Here is a 19,851-nt window from a genome sequence, read left to right as displayed (position 1 = left end):
TGGAATGGGTTTGTGCTGCTGGTTCCTTTGAACTATTTTCTTCAGGGCACTTCTGAAAAAAGCAGGAATTTTCAGGGAAGCCAGGACCTGTGGAGCTGGATTGACAGAAGAATGCAATGAATTCAATGAATGGAGATAAGCATTTTTGGTCCTTATCAAATAATTTTATCAGTGCTCTTCATTTACAAGATGAAGTGCTCTTCGTCTTTAGAATGCTTTCGTCTCGGTAGCTTCGAAAGATAAATCGCATCTTTGCTTTGCTGTAACTGTGAACAGCAACTCAAGGACTCGGTGTTTTGCTGCCTTCTAACAAGGTGAATTTTTTGGAGCAAACATTGATTTCCCATCCCTTTGCTTAACTTTTCCCACCGTGTTTCTTGCTGTAGATGGACTGATATGAAAACAAATACAGGATTAATAGAGGGTAACGCCAGCAAAACAGGGAGTTAAACCTAAACCACGGGACTTATCAGGAGAGGATTAACGCGCTCTCCTCAAACCAACCCAAACGACACCCCCCATCTCCCCCCCTGCCCTTCATCCAGCAGCAGGCTCCCAGCAAAGTAACTGGGGAACCTTTCTGTTGGGAAGCAGAACGTGGTCCAGTTTTGTTAAACAAGAAACTTCTCTGACACAGAGTGGTAAGGGATACCTTGAGGAACCAGACCAGGTAATGTGAGAGACTAATTGCACTTCTTTTGTAGGAAGGATCGCAGCTACTTAATAAAGACCTAAAGAAGGGTTTTACAGAAAATGTTTCTCTGTTAGGCTTCTGGTCTAGAAAAAGTGTCACTTTCTGTTGTAATTAGAAGATGCTTAAGAAAGGCACAAATCCCTTCCTTAGGACTGATAAAATTGTATTTTGTGAGACTAAAAGCTTATATATTGTGTGAAATGTTTCAGAGAGTTGTGTTACTTAATGTAGTTATAAGGTTGGCAGCGGCAAAGGCTTGTTTGAAAACATACTGTCTTAATAGTTAGGAAAACTGATTTTTATACAAGATCTAAGGTTTTGCTTACCATTAGTGACTTGTTCTCACAGGAACCTTTGTGCATGCCTCTTGAATAGTTGTAAATAAGCTATATCTCTCTGACAGTTTAAATAAGCCGTGACGCCATGATTTTTGACATAGTAATGAAATACTGCTTACATCTTACAAACTTAAATTTTTCAAAGTATCTATATAAAGCAATGCACAGACTTATATAAGACAACACAGAGTTATATGCCAGAAAATCATTACATTATTATAACATTAATAGATTCATTGCATTATTTCCCCACAGAAGCATAACTGACACCTCAAGCTGGCAATATGAAAATAAGTAGAATCTATGTCATTGAGTGATTCCAGTGCTGATGAAATGGGGAGACTTACCTGATACAGACTGTGTATATCTAAATTCAGGGCTCCTTGAATGCTTGAGAGCCAATGGCAAATAAATTCTGGTCTGAGCTTGTGAGGATCCCAGGCGTGTGTCGTCCCCACCCTGCTGCTGGAGATCCCCCATTTTCCTGCCTTTTCTCAGCCTTCTTGGGGCAGCTGTTGAGCCAGTAAAGCATCACGTAGCTAGCAGAAAATTGCAGTGCTTCATCAGCAAAATCATCCAACAGACCACTGGGCAAATGAAACCCTGCAATAATTTAGCTCTTATATTCTACATTGGCTGGCTTTTCAGCAGTGTGACTCCAGTAGAGGGTGCTTTTAACTCCTGCCGTAATGCCTGTCTGAATTTGCAGTACTACCTTAAACTATAGACCCCGATTTTCTTCTAATTTTCTTTCTAATACTTGATTAAGTGTCTCTTGAAGCAGCACACATCTATTTTCATTGCTATCTTGATATCTTACTCTAGATTTTCTTAGTACCACAGAGGCTTTTTGAACAGCTTTTGCACTGTAAATTTCACGTAATTTTTGAATGCTGCCTCGGGAGAGTTACCATAATCTTTTCTCTTTCAAAACTAATTCTTACATTTATGGATCACAATGAAAAAAATTATTTGGCAAACACAGTTTTAGTCCAGTGTGTTTGTTTGCATTAAAGCAGTGAAAACCAGTATGAAAATAATGAATTGCTAAATGTCACACTAAACTTTTATTTCAGACAAACTAATTATTGAGTTTCAGAGTTTCTAATTTAGTAGAGAAAAACCCAAGAACAAGGGTTTTATTATCTTGTGATTGAAAGAATAATGGTTGGTTTAAATTTAAGAACACTCAAAAAAACCCTTATTTCTGCAAAATAAGAAAGTAAGGAAGAATTCGCCTTGAGAAGTTGCATTTATCTAATTTCGCATAGACTCATCAGCTTATTTCATAGAAAGTTACAAAAATAAGGCGGGAACGTGCCTTTCCCAAGGTGATCCAGGCCATTGCCTGCCCCAGGCCAGCCAGCCGGACCCACGCCATTCCTGGCGGACCTCTCAGGTTTAAAATGATGCTCAAAGGGAAGACAGCAATGCAATGAGCACCGCCAGCCTTTCCTCCAGTGTTGGCAACTTAGTGCATTAATGAATCAGTAGAAATCAGCGAAATCATGCAGTTGAACGAGAGAGTTTTAAACTTTCTTCTCCATTTTGGGGAAGCATATAACCCTCTCAGCAGCTCTGTGTTTCGTAGTTTTGTGTTCATACAGAGCAAGGACTCCTGTGTAAGCACGGGTGTAAATGGCTCAGGGTGATGTATTTGGAGTTATAAAATGTGATTTATCTCAGGTTTTGCCTTGGTTCTTTGGTTGTGGCATAGCAAGGGAAAAAACATTTTATGTCATTTTAATAAAATTAACTAATTCTAACCTAAATGACAGAAATATAGCAAAAGACATAATTTCTGAGGGCAGTTTGTCTGGTCATAGAACTTGCTCCAGTGCACTGCATCCAAGTTTCCTTGGAGCAGGCTTCTGATGAGGATTGTGTTGCCACTGTACTGGGGTAACTCCGGACAGGATTTAACAGTCAGGCCCTGCAGTTCACTCAGAAGTTAAATTAGCCCTTAGAAGCAACTTTTTCCTCAAGAGCCTTCAGAAGGAATGAAAAGAAATGACCATTATACTTGAGAGAAGAAATAGGGGTCCTAGAGATGGAACTGACCCACTGTATGTGTTTAGGCTTTTAATTAAAAGACCTCATTTAATTTTTCACAGGATTTTGGCAACATACAAAGCTGAAAGTTAATGGTCTTGTTCACTGTGGCAATACTTAATGTGGTTCGCTTAAAGGGCAAATTTTGCCAGGGGCTGAATATGCCTCATGGTAGGTGGAAACTTCACTTGATGCCTGCTTTGTCTACAGCCAAACAGTAATGCTGGGGGCTACACAGTTGTCTTCACTGATTGCTCTGAAATTCAGAGTTTAGTAAGTAGCGTGAAGAGGCTTAAATGAAGCAGTCATTTTTTGTTGGGAATATTTTGCAGACCCTGTTTTTCATTTTTCATTCTCATTCTGCAAAAGTCCCATAGATTTTAATAGCATTCAGCAGAAATTAACCTGACAAACTATCGCATTTAGTAACAGCACTAATTCCTGGGAAACTCTACAGGATTTTCAATCAGAGCTGTGTTTATATCCCAGATTGTGCATACACACTTGAGCGTTAAGAACCAGAAATAAAAGTGGTTGGGAAATGGGCTCTCCTGGTACTTGGGAAATAATCCATTTCAGAAGGTCAGTTCCATCTGGAACATTTGTTTGTTTTTTCTCAATTACGTTGCTTTTGTTTGTTAAATAAGTAGCTCTTCTGTTTCTATAAGAATAAGCAAGTTTACTGACTCTCCTGGTTACTGCTATAGGGTTGTTAGGAAGCTATATGTGATATGACCCCTTCGGTTCTATTTCTGATATCACGCTAAAGGATGCTCTTTTATGGGTGGCAGCATTTACATTAGGAAGTTATTTGGCACAATAGGAGAGCGCCTGTAATGGGAACTAGTCTGTGCTGTGGGCTAGCTCTGCTTTGCTCCCATAGGCTCAACGCCCAGCAGCAGTCCAAGTGCATTAAATCCACTTCTGGAGTGCACCTTCTGGCTGGAGTTTCATCTGAAAGGAATCCAGCTGGTGCCCTCTGTAAACCGAAGCAGAGTCTGCCAGGCTGATAGGGAGAGTCACTTCAAAAGCAGCCTCCTGATCCAAACCGAAATACTTCTGCAGTCACACCCTGCCTGCGCGAGGAGCACTGCACGTGCAGAAGCCCAGTGTCTCCGGGACACACCTTCATGCCCAAAATACGCCTTGCTGGGAAAAACACAACTGTATTCAAGCTTTGTGCTCTTGGTAGCACGCCAGTATTGCCTTCTAAACTTAGCTTTTTCCTCACCTTAGATTTTATTTATTTATTTATTTATTTATTATTAATTGATTCACTGGTTCTTAACATTAAATACAAGGGGTGGTGGAGAATGAGAGTGGGAGTAAATTGCAGCACTGATCGTTGCTTGTCTGTTGTTCCCAGACCAGTAACATTTCTCCTTAGAGATGCTGCATTCATTCCTGCAAGAATCTATGTATGTGTATGACGCTAAGCTATGTATGAATCCCACTATAGGCAAGGGAAAGTCTGTTGTATATGAAGCTAATCACATATGTGAATTTACGCTGCCAGGGGCCATAGCATTGAGCCTCTGATTCTTGACAGGGGCTGAAGCCTTGTTGTGCACCTAGCAATAGAATAAGGTAAGTGATTGTGGTTTTTTTACTCCTAGAAAGAATGGATCCCTTTCCCTTCCCTAAGCTTTCTTCTCAGGAAAACTTAACTAGCATCTGAATTTAGCAAGCTTACAAAAGCATTTTTTTCATTTCAATATAGTTGTCTTAAAAGATTAATTTCTCCCTGAGGACATTTGGGCAAGGTGGAGAGAGAGATTGATCATTTCCAGATGCTCTTTGCTGACAGGCAAAGAAAAATTCTGCTTCAGGTTAACATTTGTGAACGTATTTAAAAAATACATTTTGTATGCAAATCTGATGGGGAGAGCACAAGCCAATACAACAGACATCTTAAAAGTGCCTGAGATGCATAGATTTGCATTATCATAGCTGTGTTAGTAAGATGGGTCTTGCCCCTGCTGACTGGGCTAAAAGCCTTTGGAGCCTCTCTCTCTCTATCTCCTATGGACATGCAGAGGAGATGGATGTATTTTTCAGGCAGAAACACACAGGCCGCGTTCAGTGTGCTTCGCAGTAGACAATTGACTCAGCAGTGCTTGCTGAGTCAGACATATAAAAATACATCATTCACCTTTTCTTTAATGCTTTGGGTGCATTTCCTAATGGGATTCCTAAACATTGCATGCTAAGTGCTGGCAAGACTTGGCACAGTGAACAAGTAGTTTGACTTTGGGCTGCTGGGGAGTACCCTGAATTAGAGGAGCAGGGAGAGCTGATGTCTTACACGTCTCTTCTGTCAGGTGGCTGGAGATAGGACAGAGGAAATGGCCTCAGGTTGCGCCAGGGGAGGTTTAGGTTGGACATTAGGAAAAATTTCTTTACTGAAACGGTTGCCGGGCATTGGAACAGGCTGCTCAGTGAAGGGGCTGAGTCACCATCCCTGGAGGTGTTCAAAAAGCGCGTAGACAAGGCATTTCGGGACATGGTTTAGTGGGCATGGTTGATGGTTGGACTCGATGATCTTGAAGGTCTTTTCCAACCCAAATGATTCTATGATTCTATGTTATCTGAGGAGAGAGCCAGTCGGAGAGAGCGATTGCGCGTTCGCATTGTGCTCGCCACGCACTCTGTCTCGCCTCCCCACGGAGCACGAGCAGCACTCCAGTACTGGCAGCTGCAGCCACTACTGCTTTTGCCTCTGCACGAGAAATCGATGCTGACTTCGACATCGGCTCTCTTGCCTGGCAGCAGTCTCTAATGACTACAACATGAGGACTTCTTAATGGTGAAAGCCGAGCATCAACCAGTTCCGCAGGGGACCCTGATACCTGGGAAGAGCAGATTCTTCTTCAGTTGGTGTTGATCTCTACGGCAACAGCAGCCGCGGCGCTGAGCACGGGAAGTAACGGGGCTCACGCCCGTCCATGGCAAAGGAAACGCTTCCTTGGGAAGCGGTCCTTCTCAATGTCCATCCATAACAACTGTTGTCCTTCTCAAATGGTATGTGGAACCAGAAACGCCGCTGGAGCCCAGGATGCTTTTGTGAGTCACAAGCTGGTTTTCACTGGGTGGGCAGAGGAGGTGGGGGCAGTCAGTGGGACCAACCGTGCGCATTACCTGCTTGTGCACATTGAATCCTGGAGACATGGGTTTCTGCCAAAATGATCCCTAAACCTGTGTCCATTCAGAGGTTGCTGAGTGTTAAAACTGTTTTAAGTAACCGACTGTCAAAGACTGATAAACACATTTTAGCTATCTAGAGAGGGCTCTGCGCCTGTGGGAGACAAAGCTCAGGGCCCTGGGAGCGTTACGGGCAAAGCCCTTCCAAGGCCTAAGAAAGAGGTGTGTGGGGACGGCAGCGGCTGTGAGGTCTCCAGGTGGTAAAGTCCCACTTCAGGAAATTAATCTCGTATGGAGCTGTGTCATGGCACTTGTCCCAAAACGCTGCAGTAAGCTCGGCGGTGACAGCGTAAGTGAGGGTAAGGAAGTGATGAGGGCAAGAGAGGAGGTATAACCAGGGGCATCATTCTCTGGGGTTGTTCAGGTAAAGCAGGTTAAGTACCTAAGGCTCTTCATTAAACCCATTTGCTGTTTAGAAAGGAAAAAAATGCTGGCTTAGAGCATTAATGCATTTGTGTTTCAGAAGCAGGCAAAGTAGAAGGGGAAGACGACTGAGTCAATTTTTTGAGTGTTTTCTAGGAGAGCAGGATGTTGGTAGAAGGAAGGGGCAGGACTGGGGAAGAAAAAGGAACATTACAGTTTTTGTCTATAACAAAGGAAAACATGCTGTGCAAAAGAGGGCGTTGAATCCTAAGGCAAGGTGTTAATGCTATCTAGGCGTTAAAGCTCTGAGACTTGATACTGTAGTTAACAAAGCATCAGCTTCACTGCATCGGTGGTGTTGCTGAAATGAACTGTCAGATTTGGGGTTGTTTATAGAGCAATGCACGAGGCAGTCTTTGGTATTTGCTTGGAGTTCTTTTTTCCCTGTGAACATGTATGAAGATCTGAAGAAACACTTTCTGTGTGTATGTCGTCCCCCCACCCCCCCCACCCCCCCAAGGTTTTCCTTTTACAGCCTGCAGGGCTTTTTTGACCTGCCACTAGCTGCCCAGCCAGGGTCCTGCGTGTCACATAAGCGCACAGCACTGAGTCACCTCGGAAAGGCTACAAACTTGTGATGGCGTCTTAGCGCATAATTTAGCCTGCGATACCTGATGAACTATATGCATGATTAGAATGTGCTATTTGAGGATACATCTTCCAAAGGGATGCTAAAACTGGCAGCTTTACAATTTGACCTGATTTTTCTTTGTTGCTGGTTTTAAAGATAGAAGCCACTACGTGGTTAAAATCTGTTTTGTTGTGTTTGGTTGGTTGCATTTTATTTTGAGAAGGAAGGGGATAATTTTAGTTCTTCAGAACTAAAAATTAGATCAAATCCTGGCAACTGCTCAAGATAAATGAGCAACCTTGCAATAAAGGGGTTTCTGTCACCTTGGAAACACAGTTTGAAAAAGCCAGTTGGAATAATTTTAGTTTCAGACTTCCCTCTGCCCTTGTCCCTCCCATGCAAATTCTGTTTTTACACTCAGTATATCCGGTTTAGCTGTGTTTCTTTTCTATATACACAACAGGGGAATTTGCCAGACAAAAGTGGAAGAACACTGAAAATGACCTTGTGCACGATGCTTCAGAGCAGAAACCGGTGTTTGGAAACACACAGAGTTAAACTCATCCAAAACCAGATTTTAAAAGATCAGTCATTTTATATCTTACAGCCTAGTGTTAAAAATGCAGAAATGTAACTTTAAATACTTGTACTGTTGAGTCTTTTTATTCTAGAGAAGAATATGGTATTTAGGGAACAAATTTTAGCAATGAGAAGGAGGGTTGGGGGTGTTAAACAAGGAAAAAGCTACTTTGAAAAATGGATTTAATCTAGTCATGGTCTTTCAGAATCCCCACCATTGTGATATCCGTCTGAAATTTGTTGTATTAAAGTGCTGTGGGTCTTTGTTGTGGACGTTACACAGATTATGCTGTGGCATGGCTGGAAATTCAAGTAATTAGAGAACAGATTAGGATAAAGTAGTGCTTCTATCCACTAAAGAATGTAAATATTTTGAATATTTTCAATAGCTCACACTTCTCAATAACAGATCTCACCTGAAGAGTGCCCTTACTGTGAGAGCCCACTAGAGAAAGCACAGAAGCCTTTGCAGCCCTTCCCGGCTACTTGAAATCAGCTGAGATACGTGGACTTTCCACTCCCACTCAGAAAATATTCCAAAGTGAAAAGTAAATTGATTTTCAATTATCTGAAAGATTAAATTGCTTTTAAATAAATATATATTATCATCCAGGTAATATTCCTGCAAACACAGAGGAACCCGTGCAGGACCGGCTGACATTCCGTGTGCTGGCGTCTCGTGTCACCTCTGCCCTTTGGGCTGCTACCAGCTGTGCGGTCCGTGAGGCTGGGTAGGAAGAGATGCCACCCAGGACCGTGTGCCACAGTCTGAGCAGCCACAGAAGACTAGCAGAACATTACGCTAATACACCACATGAGACACGACTAGATAGAATAGCTGACTAACATTTGGGTTAAGTACTTGGAAACGCTTCCTAACCATGTGACTGGTTAGGCTGTTGGGATAGTAGTAGGACCATATAACTTGACATCTTTAAAATGAGATTGGTTGGAATATGAGCAAACAAGGAGATGAGTGATTAAGGGAGCACGAATGAGATTATAAATCTGTTTTTTTTCCCCTCCATTTTCTTGGATTCTGTTGTGTCTCCCAGGGGTGACTGACTGTTATGATGGGCATTAATAATTAAAAGAAGCTTGACCGTGCCACCTTCCCATCGGCTGCTGCACTTTTGTCATTCCTTGTTATCATAGGGGTGAGTGAGTGTTGGGAGCAAGCTGTCAGCAGATGGTAGGCAGCAACCCAGGCAAGTTTGCAAATGAGGGACTTTCCCTGCTGGAGCCAGCAGGATCAAGTACTAGTTTTCTCCTTGCTGCATTGTTCTTTACAAGTCAAGAAAGCTCATCAGGTCAAAACATGTGCTCCATAGCAGCTGGCCTAAGCAGGAAAGCTTTTTTCTCCGGTGAAACACAGTTTTATTCTGTCCTGCTTGATAGGTACACTCCAAGAGATGAAAGAAACCTCCAGCGTTCACTTGTGTGGCTGAACAAGAATGCTCTTCTATTTTTCAGCCACTGTACTGAAGCAGTGTTGTTCAGATTCTGCAGACAAGCTGGGTATGAGCACGCTAATGCATGCACAGACTTCATTGTCATAGTTTCTTACCATTAACTTCTCCGATTGCTCTGTTTGACACACACACAACAGAGAGGAGAGAATATTTCACATGTGACATTCCACAGATCTCTCAGCAGCCTGAGGTGATACGCAGGGTTTCTCTAGCTTTTTTTCCCCCATTTTTTTGGCTTTGTAAAATACAGGATGACTATCGTGAAATGATCATATATGCACACGTATAAAGTTGTTTGAATAATAAAATTATTTAGCTTACATAAAAGAGAAAAACAGACTAGATCCTTTCAACATGTGAAAGTCATTGGCAGATTTTGCCTACAGAAATATCTGTTGCTTATAATTTAAGATTATAAGAACACATCTTTAAGGCATCCTTGTGATTATCTTAAGTACTTTGAGCACAGCACACTACATACAGTACTTAGAAAGGATCAGACTTTCAATGTGAGGACCTTTCCACTTCTCTTTTTAAACACTGCCTTTCCTTTTACAGCATTTAGAAATCCTCTATACTTTGCTCTGCCTGAAACTCAGAGTTTTGAGGCTGATGATTAAAAAAAATATTGCTATTTCTAATGGTAGAAGTGGAAGAAAGGAACTTTATGAAAGTGGATTCCCCTAAGAACGTGTTCATTAAAGGTGCTCCCCCATTCTGGCATTTTGTTGGCTGTTAGTAGGTAATTGGAAGCCATTCAAGATACTCTTCTTACAGTGCTTAAGTTTTGCAGGTTTTTTAAGAAATAAATTTTGCATATGCAGCAGGTTTTAGGACCCTGTGCATAGTGGGATTTATGGCAGATGTACCTTGCAACATCTCCTGGGCTCTGTTGTGTGGCCTGGCAGACCCTTGGCAGCGCTCCAAGGGTCTGTCCGTCGGCACAGCACTCCCCTGCAATATTAACAGGGGCTGCTACAGGACACAGCTCAAAAACCTTACGGCTCCAGCTAGTTAGGGGATGAGGTTCACAAATGTCACCTTTAATCTAAATTTGGATTAATAGCCAAATGTTGTGAGAGACTGAGTGATGGCGGAGGCTTTCTGAAGGCAGGAGGCCGAGGAGAAAGGCGTCGCCCAGGCAGACGAGGGCGAGAGCTCTGCTTCTCCGGGGCAGAAACGGCAGGAGCACAGATATGGTCCTGGCCTAACGAGATAGGACAAAATAGACAGAGACATGCTTATTTAGTGATTTCAGTTCCTTCATAGAGGATCTCCTAATGTTTTGAGCATAAATTTGAATCTGTTTTTCTTTTGCCCAAACATATTGCACTCTTTGCTGGTGTTTCCTTTCACTTCAACCAAGGTGGAGTGTCACCAACCTGCTGGTTTTGTCTCCGTGTTAGGAGAAGGTAATGGTGATGATGGTCATGATACCGGCTATTTTTACTGTAGGGGTTATGCTTTGGCTTCTTTGTATCCAAAATACTTTGGTATTTTTAGCATATCTTCAGTGAGACTGGCATCCTACCATAGCACTGGCATGCTGTAAGTTTGCAGTCAGAGGTGGTAATGGCAGCCCTGAAGTTCAATGACATGTTTTGAAAAGCTCATAGGGATGTTAGCTTGCATTCTTTAAAAAGACAAATACCAACTTAAAAAAATAAGTGCAAGATACTAAAAAGAGCATGAATTACAGTCGTTTTTCTGTTTAAACAAAGCACAGAAGGCAGAGCTGTGAACGCTCCTGGTGCTTCACTTAGCTGATAGCTATGAACACAAGTATTTCCACCACATTGCTCATTTGTATCTAGGTTAACCTTACATGGCTCTTAAAATCCTTTCCTGTTTAATGTTAATTACAGCTTAACAGGACAAGTAGACCATGCCACTGGGAGCAATGGGCTCAGCACTTCACATTACAGGCAGGGTAGCCACCATCCTGATGCTACAAGTCACATTGCCAGAGCCCAGGTGGCCCGTGCCACAGAAGTCAGAGAGGAACTGATAGTGGCAGTGGCTTCTCAGAGGTCCGTTACCTCCTTGTGAGAAGGCACCAAGTTTGGCTGGACATGGCCAAGCAACAGCAATGCAGGTGTAGTGCACTGGGTGTAAGATCTCAACAGTGGTGCCTCTTAAAGCCATTTTGGACTAAGGAGGTTTCTGGCAAGGACGCACTCTAAAAGGGCGTCAGTGGTCTGAGCCAAACACTCGACTGCTCTTGGAGTTTCTAAAATTTGCTTTTAAAAAGTGCAGCCCCATCTGCAAATGGTTCCAGAGACCAGGTTGCAGAGTGTGGAGCCATTTTGGTAATGAACACCTTCCGCTTTGTCCAGCCTGTTGTCTAGCAACCTCCTCAGGTTTAGAATATAAATGTTTTATTCTCCCATTGGTTTGTCTTCCTGAGAAGATAAGCAGCTGTATTTTGGACCCTCTGGGCCTCTGGGGTGCCTCGGCTGGCCAGTTCAAAATAGGGTCTGGGGGTTACAAAGGTATGGATGACTATAGTGGTGTCTGCATCAGAGAGAGATCAGTCGTTTGGCAGGCTGGAGATAATGCACACGGCTACTAGCTGCCTGATAAAGTTTCATGGGACTCTTATTTCAGTCCATTTCTATGTCAGGAAGGCAGACGCTTTCAATAAAAAGAGTGCTCATAGATTTTATTGGGGCATTCAGATGCTTCCAGTTCCCAGCTGTCACCAGCTCCGCTTTAGTCATATAGTTGTCACTTTATCCTCCTGTCTGCAACAGGTCTTTAGAGAAGAAAGATACAGATTTGCTAAGCTTCAATGAAAAGCAGACTCACGTTTCCAGACACTTTTAGTTTTACTCATATGAATGAATTGCACTGAAGTAAAATAAAGGATGTCTTTACACAGTTACATCCCAAATTAATATGCAACTTTTATTTCAGGTACAGGAGCAGGTCTTAGATGCTATGAGGAATGGAATTTTCCAAAATCAGACCAGAGCCGTTCAAAACCAGTCCCTAAGTTTGTACAGAAATGCAGGTCTGTGTACTTAGGAAAGCACAGCTTCTTCACGGTGTCTGCAGAGGCAGAGCTGACCTCTGATACTGTCAGCAAGGCTGTAAAGGTCATTTGTCAGTCTTTTATGAGGAACTATTTATCTGCGTAATTTCACCATTCAGCTATATCGGTGCCCAGACATTGCCACCTTATGTATCAGCTTCTTTCACCAGGGATATCCTTCTCATCAATGCATTTTTTTTTCCAACGCAAGTTTGACTTTTTTGCTTGTGCAGTCATTTACAATTCTCATGTCATCAACTCAGAAGAGATTAAGTAATTGGCAAAATCTCATTCTGTTAATGAAAAAACTTTTTAAAAATATTTGTCTTTGTACCTTCAGAAGAATACTGCTTTCTATTTGTTTAAAGTCACACTATTTAACCGGTCCTAGATATTTGCCAGTTTCCTAATAAGAAGCCTCTTCAAGTCGATGCAAGCTTTAGTCCCATCCTCTTGAAGTAGCTTTTACTTTTTGTAGAAGGCCAAGTAAAGGGACTCACATTCAGCACTGTGTGCTTTGCAGCTCCTGAACAAAACAGGCTGAGCTGAAAACAAAAGCTCAGCTTTGACTCTTACTCCACTGGCTCAAGTTAGTTCCAGCCAGATCCTTAATGTTATTTTATCTGCAGGGTTTTTTTTTTTTTTGTGTGTGTGTGTGTGTGATCAATGCCAACTCTGTTGGGCAAATACAGGATGCATAGGGATTTAAAAAAAATCCAGCTGCCAACAAGAAAAAGTGCTTTGTAACCACAGTTTGGAATGGAAACAATTTTCTAAGATACAGATCAAACTGTGTTTATAGACTCAACTATTGGCAGCTTTTCACCGAGCTATTTCCTGTGTGCCTATTGCATAGAGGAGTAATCTAAATGCTTAAACTAACATTTAAAACCATACAGAACATGAAGAAAGTACTGTGTGAAGCAGCACGGAAAACACAATGGTGTTGAATTTTCTTTTGTTTCCATAGCTAATACTCATGGGAGAAGGCAGTACTGCACACCAAATGTCAGTACTCCAGTTCTTCACAGGATTTGGTCCTTACTTTGGCTAGTACCTACTTTCTACTTATATTGTTTTAATTGCTAAAAGGAAATATCCAAGTAACAAAAATTTCCAAAAATGCCACCTATGTAAGAGGAACTTGCTAAAAGTTACATACAGTTACTTTAAATGCAGTAAGTTGTTATTCATTAGGGAACTCATTCAGATGATCTAAGGCACAGGTGGACAAGAGGATTCTGATTTCCCATTAGAACAGGCGAGAAAGATGCAGGTGTGAAGATGGCAGTCAAGGTAGGCGTAGACTTCTTTTGTTTGCTCAATTTGAAATGGTTGCAGCAACTTTTTCTTGCAGACAATGTCCAGAGTTCATCTGCTAGCTGTTTTGAATCTTTTCAGTGGTTTTTAATGGGGCAGATCCCCTCTTCCAGGCTTCAGATGCATGCCCTTTGCTTCAGGCATACATTTGCTGGTGACACAGGTAACCTCCCAATAGCATCAGAAAGGTCAGTGCAGTCGAGCTGTGGTGCCCATGCAGAATTTTACCGGGGATTTTGTTGCTGGTGTTCTGCTTGGCTGGTCTGCATTCCTTCCATCCAAGCCATGTCTCAGCTAGGGAGGATAGCAGCTCTGGTACGAGGAAAGGTTTAGAGCTGGGAGACTAATTTAGGTTGCACGGGACCTCTGCAGGTCCTCTGGTCAGCCCCAACGCAGAGCAGGAGCCACATAGGTGAGCTTGGCCAGGGCCAGCCAGGTCTTCGGTGTCTCCAGGATGGAGTTCCCACAGACTTGCCAGGCAACCTGTTTTAGCATCCGACTATGAGATGAACAAAAAGAAATGCCCTCAAATATGTTCATACCTTTCTCCTTTGACTGCATCCTTACAGATCAGGACTACAGTTCTGGAAGGTGTAGTAAAAGGTTTTACATACCGATTCCAGCCTGGAAATGAAAGGTTTTGTTGGGAACGAAAGCTTAACCACTCAAGCAGGTAAGTTCAGTTTAGAGGAGGTGGCATTGGGCTTTTCCTTTACTTGGGCCCATAGGTAATGAAGAAAACGTAATTGTAAATTACTCTGCTGGAGACAGATGCGTTAATTGTGCACAATGAGTGCACTGTCAGGAAAGCATGGATAGTGTTCGTTTTATGCATTTCTTGCATGCTACTTTGCCTGAGACACTGTTCCTAAGCCAGCTTGCGGGCGCTGTGACACAGCTGTCAGAGGGGGCAGGATCTGAACCCCACAGGGAGAGAGGCCAGGCAGACCCCTTGGGACTCACAGCTCCTTACCTGCACAGCAGTGAGCATTGGGACCGTCCCAGCCACTGCCCTCTCGTCTGTGATTTTTCCCAACCAAAGGCATTCTGGAATGGTTTTACATCTTGCTCTGAAACTTGTACACAGATATTTCCCAATATGTGTATTTGAAGGAATGCAAATGGTTTCAACGGACAGGATGGCAAAACGGCATTTCAAGTTGTTGCAATGTGACATACGATAACTATCGTGAGATTCATTTTAGATGAAGAGAAATAGTAACTACTCTGTAATGTTGGTTTTTTTACATTGTAGAAACACAGGTATTACTGGGTTACTACTGTTGGCGTCTCATGTACAAAGGTTCAAAATTTTAATCTAATTTTGTTCTTCAGGAAGATTTAGTTTCAGATGATGAAATTATTAAATCCCCCTCAAAATTTGGTAAGCGAGGAAATCTGTGAGTATGTGCGACGTTCATGAGCCGCAGTTGTGTTCTCCAGCACGGAATGAGCCCTTCCTTTGGCCCAGTCTATGGGGGTTTGCTGTGTGCCGAGGCAGTGCTGTGCTTGGCACGCAGAATGTGTGGAACGGCTGCCTGCTCCCGGCTGCCTTCCGTGGGGAGGCGACATCCAACCCACCGCCAACGGGTAGGGCTCGGCGACGGCTCCTCTGCTCTCACCCACCACAGGGTAGGTGTATCGCAGATCGTTAGTAAGAGATGTCATATAAAAAGCTGCAAAATACATTCCTGAAGCTGTTTATAACGAAATGCAGGAGATGTAGGCGCATGTAGATGTTAACCAATGAAAGCTATCTCAGTACTTTATCTTGGTAAAAAATCAATGACATACCATTTCCCAAGATCGGTTTCGAAGGGCTGTGCGCTTGCTAATGGAACTAATGCACGATGCAGCTGAGCAACGCATACACCAAAACCAAATTTTTGCCCGCTTCAGCAGCCACAGTACATCGTTTGCTCTGTCCTAATGCCATTCATCTGCTACCTGTGTGGCAATTCGGCCGGCATACTAAAGGCTACTAACACCGAGGCCAACCCCATCCCCGCTCCGCTGGGTTACTCTGCTGAGGAGGGTGCGAAGGCTTTTTGAGAGAGCGGGCTGCTTTTCCCCCGGTGGCCGGGACTGCAGGGAAACTGTCTAAAAACCTGCCGGGGAGCAAGAACTGCCACATGCACGGCCTGAGCCCAGAAGGGAAAAATAAGTTTGCAGCCTACAGATTTGTTTCTTTGGGAGGAAAAAAAACCAAACAAAAAAGCATCGAGGGGAAAGAACTATTTAAAATATGCTGTGAATCCTTCAGCAAGAAACGCTAGGCACATGGCTGTCGGAGAAGATGCTACTCAGAGCTGTAGTGAGAAACACTCCCGGGACAGCTCCGGGTACTGATGGGGAGTCTGTGCCCGAGCAGGACGGACCCCCGGGGCCGGCCCGCCACCTGCGACAGCCCCAGGAGCCCGGGCTACCTCCGGCAGGCACAGGCGGTCCCCCTCGCCCTGCACCGTAGGGACCGGCTTCCCTCAGGCGGGCCGCGCCGGGGCCGACACCCCTTCCCCGCTCCACGGGCCGGGCCGGGCCGGGCCGGACCGGGCGCGGCCTCGTCCCCCAGCCCCGTGGCGAGCGGCGGGCGCGGCCCCCTGAGGCGAGGCGAGGCGGGGCGGGGCGGGCGGCGCCCCCGTGCGGGCGGGGCGGCGGCGGGCATGCGCGCTGCGGGCGCCCTCTCACCCCGCTCAGCTATGCCAAGTATGTGCGCGGCGGAGCCGGGGCCGGGCGCGCGGAGCCACGCCGCCATGGGGCAGCGCGGCCCAGGGCTGCCGCCGCCGCCGCCGCCGCCGCGCAGGGGGGCTGCCGGCTCCCGCGGGCCGGGGGGCAGCGCCCGCTGAAGGCGGCGGGGAGGCAGCTCCCAGGCATGGCTGACCCGCTCCGCAGGACGCTCTCCAAGCTGCGGGGCAGGAGGTCCCAGCGAGGGGCGGCGGCGGGCGCCGGGCACCGCCACGGCGGGGTCTGCGCCCCGCAGGGTAAGTGTCTGCGCCCGGGACGGGGCTCCGGCCGCCCGCGGCCGCTCCTCTCCTCTCCTCTCCTCTCCTCCTCACCTCACCTCACCTCACCTGCCGGGCGCGGGCGGCGGGGAGCGCCGGGACGGCGGCGGGCGGCCGGTTCCCCGCCGGGTGAGGAGTGCCGTGGGCGCCGGGGATGCGCCGTGCCCGCTCCCCGGAGAGCCGCGGGAGGGGGCCGCCGTGGGTGCCGGTCCTGAATCTGGGTCGTGAATCGATCCTCAACGGCAGCATCTTCGCGTCGGTAGCTACTCGTCTTCTCGGGAGTAAAAATTCCCCGTGAAAGTAAGAGGCTCTTGCGTTTAGACCAGGACTTTGTGTGGATCCCTGCACGTCGTCTTATCATATGACCGTGCGCCGTTCTCTGGCTTTCGTTTGCTCCTTCTTGTTGTTTTTTGGTTTGGGTTTTTGTTGTTGTTGTTGTTGTTTTTGAAGGTGCTCTTGAGAGCTTACAAATCAATTTTTAGTCTTGCTGTTGCTCCATTTAAATACATAATTATTATGTTTTATGGTTTTACTAGGAAACTTAATGAGAGAAAATGCGCTTAAATAGCAACCAGAACTATGAATTGTTTGATCCGTATATGGAGAGGCTGGAAAAAGCTGTTCCCCTCTTCATTACTGTCTGAGAAGCAGTGCGCAGTATCGTGTTGAAATATTTTGTATGCCTTGCTGTGTAGTAAGGCATATGAAACATTAAATACCGTATGGAAGCCTTTGGAGAAGGAACCACTGTCATCTTCTGTATTTGTGTGGCAGCCTGGTCTGGTTTTGAGCGTATATTAAGTATATTAAAGTACTAATAGAGAGTAGGCAGCTCTGAATGAAACTGCTCTAGAACAAAAAGTATGTGCCTGACCTGTATATCTCTGAAAGCTTTGTATTTATTTAGAACTGGCTCGTTACTGTAACAGCTAACGACACTGAAAACTTGCTCTGTGATATTGAACCACTGGTTGTGCAGATACTTGCATGTGAAACAGCTTGTTACTAAAATAAACACAGGCATAAGGGCTTTCAGGATCAGGGCCAAATTTGAATAAAGGGGAAGCAGTGCATGCAAATACTGCTATCAATTGCAAAAACTGCAGTTGGAAGATATATGTGTAAGTGTATCATTTGGATGAGATTCAGTGAACGTTTACAATCAATGACCTCTGGCAGCTTGTCGGCTAATTTGGAGACTGAGAAGGGGTAGGTTTGAATACGTGTGATAGGTGGCATGTCTCTGCAAGCAGTACGGTTATTGGAGGACGCTGGAGGTACTTGATTATTAATGTTTCTGCGGTAAGCTTTTGCAGATGGCTTGTTATTGAGATACCCAGATGGATGTTGAAAACAAAGTTGAGTTTGCCTTCTGCGTTTGCTGATGCCAGATGTGTCACTGGGTGTATATTTAGGCACGCTGTACTTCTTGGGAGCCTGCTGTTTTGGGAATTGTAGGCTGTCTTAACCAGCCTGCATTTCTACAGTGGAGCAGGAAGTAGCAGATATTTTTGTTTGTGGAAATACAGCTCTTGGATGCTCCATCTATTTATGTCACCAAAGCAGGGACCGCTCCTTGGGCTGTCCATGCAGAAGTGGAAGGCTTTGAGGTAGTTGTCGCCAGCGGGAGGATGCCCGCCCAAGAAGTCCCCAATCCAAACTGACTTCTTGGAAATGTAGGCATAGCCCTGTGCTTACTGCAGATTAGTTCCCTGTCCTTTTGGTTAGTTCTTCCTTGAAATAATAGTGAACTTGTGTAGAGGGGAACCTTTACGGTGGTACGCTTACGTTTCCAGGCTATGGGTGGGGGAAGGAATATGACTGCTGCCAAATCACTTTGTCAGAGATCTGTGTCCTCAGCCCTGCTTTCATGTTTTCCTCAGATTCTGTTAATTGACCGACTTAGGCCCCAGTGTAGCAAAGCACTTCAAGGGATGTGTGCCCAGGCTTCAAAATGAGTATGGTTAATTTTGTTGATTCTTTGAACCAAGTTAATTCTTCAGATCACAAGCAGTGTTCATATTGCAGTTCAGCTAAACAAGTAAACCTCTTTTTTTTTTTTTTTTTAAATTCACCAAATGATAAGTCTTTCATCAAATGAAATGGTAGTGTTTCAGATCTTATCAAGGATCTCTTCTGTCATTAATGTACAAACCTAAAGAGGGTCGAAAGGATGGTGTTCAAGTGACAGTCTTCTTCCTGCCTCACTGTCTGCAGTGAACTTAGCTGGGTTTACAGAGCTGCTCCTTGAGTCCTCCTGAGAGGTGTCTGTATTGTAACATCTGTTATTGGTGTGTAAATAATTCTTTTCCGAGAATAATGTTCAGGCAGCATCAAATAGCTGCTCCTATCTGGAATTCCAGTTGCAGAGGGCTTCGCGTGAAAACAAGTTGTCTGTTTTATGAGAACCCAGTTAGCCCCATTTAGTCTTAGTGGCTGAGCAAACCCCATCTGGGTTGTCCTCCTCCACGAAGGAGCATGAGGGTTATCTGACCTCTGTTCCCTGTTTTTAATTTGGATGTATTTGCAGCTTTCCTTCCAGTCCTAGCAAAGGGGCTGATGCTTGCTCGAGGGTGAGGTGTTCTCTCCTTGCGTGGTCCCACCTCCCTGGATGGGACGTGCTGCTGTGGTGCACTGCTGCTGAGTGGGCTGCTGGGATGTTCTCCAACAAGGGACTCAAGTGCAAGTGGCTTTTTTGATATATAATTAAATGTTCAGCTGTTACTTTAAAGAAATTGTGACAAGTTTTGGCAGCAGTCAATGGAATTTGATCGCATGTTGCATGAAATTTTTGTTGTGTGATGAGGTATTTAAAAACTTTGGTACATTTTTTTTCTTCCTCCTTCCTTCCTTTCCTGGGGGTGTGTTTTGTTTTATTCCCTGCAAATCAGGGGATGTTTCTGTCTTAATTATAGGATAAAGCTGGTAAGGACAGTCCTTTCTTGAAGTTTTTGTGCAAGAGATATCCTCACCTTTATTTATATATAAATCTAGAAGTGAATCTATGTGGGTTTTTTGTAGTCATTTAAGCAGTACATTACTCTAAAAGCAGGGGCTATATTTTCATTGGTGTAAGTAAACTGGAGGAATACTACATGGCAACTTTTCAAACCAATTGTACCTGAACTTTGCAGAGAAAAAGCAGCCATTTCTATGTAAGTATGCGTG

The 19,851-nt window shown here is 44.5% G+C and overlaps 1 protein-coding gene across 2 annotated transcripts in view; it reads left to right on the top strand.

Annotated features, from left to right (window-relative positions):
* The first annotated feature begins 557 nt into the window (after nt 1-557).
* Nucleotides 558-19,851, top strand: part of SYDE2 (synapse defective Rho GTPase homolog 2) — a 45,577-nt gene continuing 26,283 nt past the window's right edge. Inside the window, exon 1 of one of the 2 annotated variants that reach the window (XM_049809263.1) lies at nt 558-670. Coding sequence is in view for 1 of the 2 variants with exons in the window: in XM_049809262.1 (XP_049665219.1) it covers nt 16,554-16,662 (109 nt within the window). In the remaining variant the exon portion in view is untranslated. Of the gene's footprint in view, nt 671-16,399; nt 16,663-19,851 lie in introns of those variants that run through there. The other variant, XM_049809262.1, reaches the window with a different exon arrangement.

This window comes from Accipiter gentilis, chromosome 8 (assembly GCF_929443795.1).
Source record: "Accipiter gentilis chromosome 8, bAccGen1.1, whole genome shotgun sequence".
Lineage (NCBI taxonomy): Eukaryota > Metazoa > Chordata > Aves > Accipitriformes > Accipitridae > Astur > Astur gentilis.
Note: the sequence above shows the minus strand (reverse complement) of the source record. Positions and strands in the feature narration are given on the sequence as shown.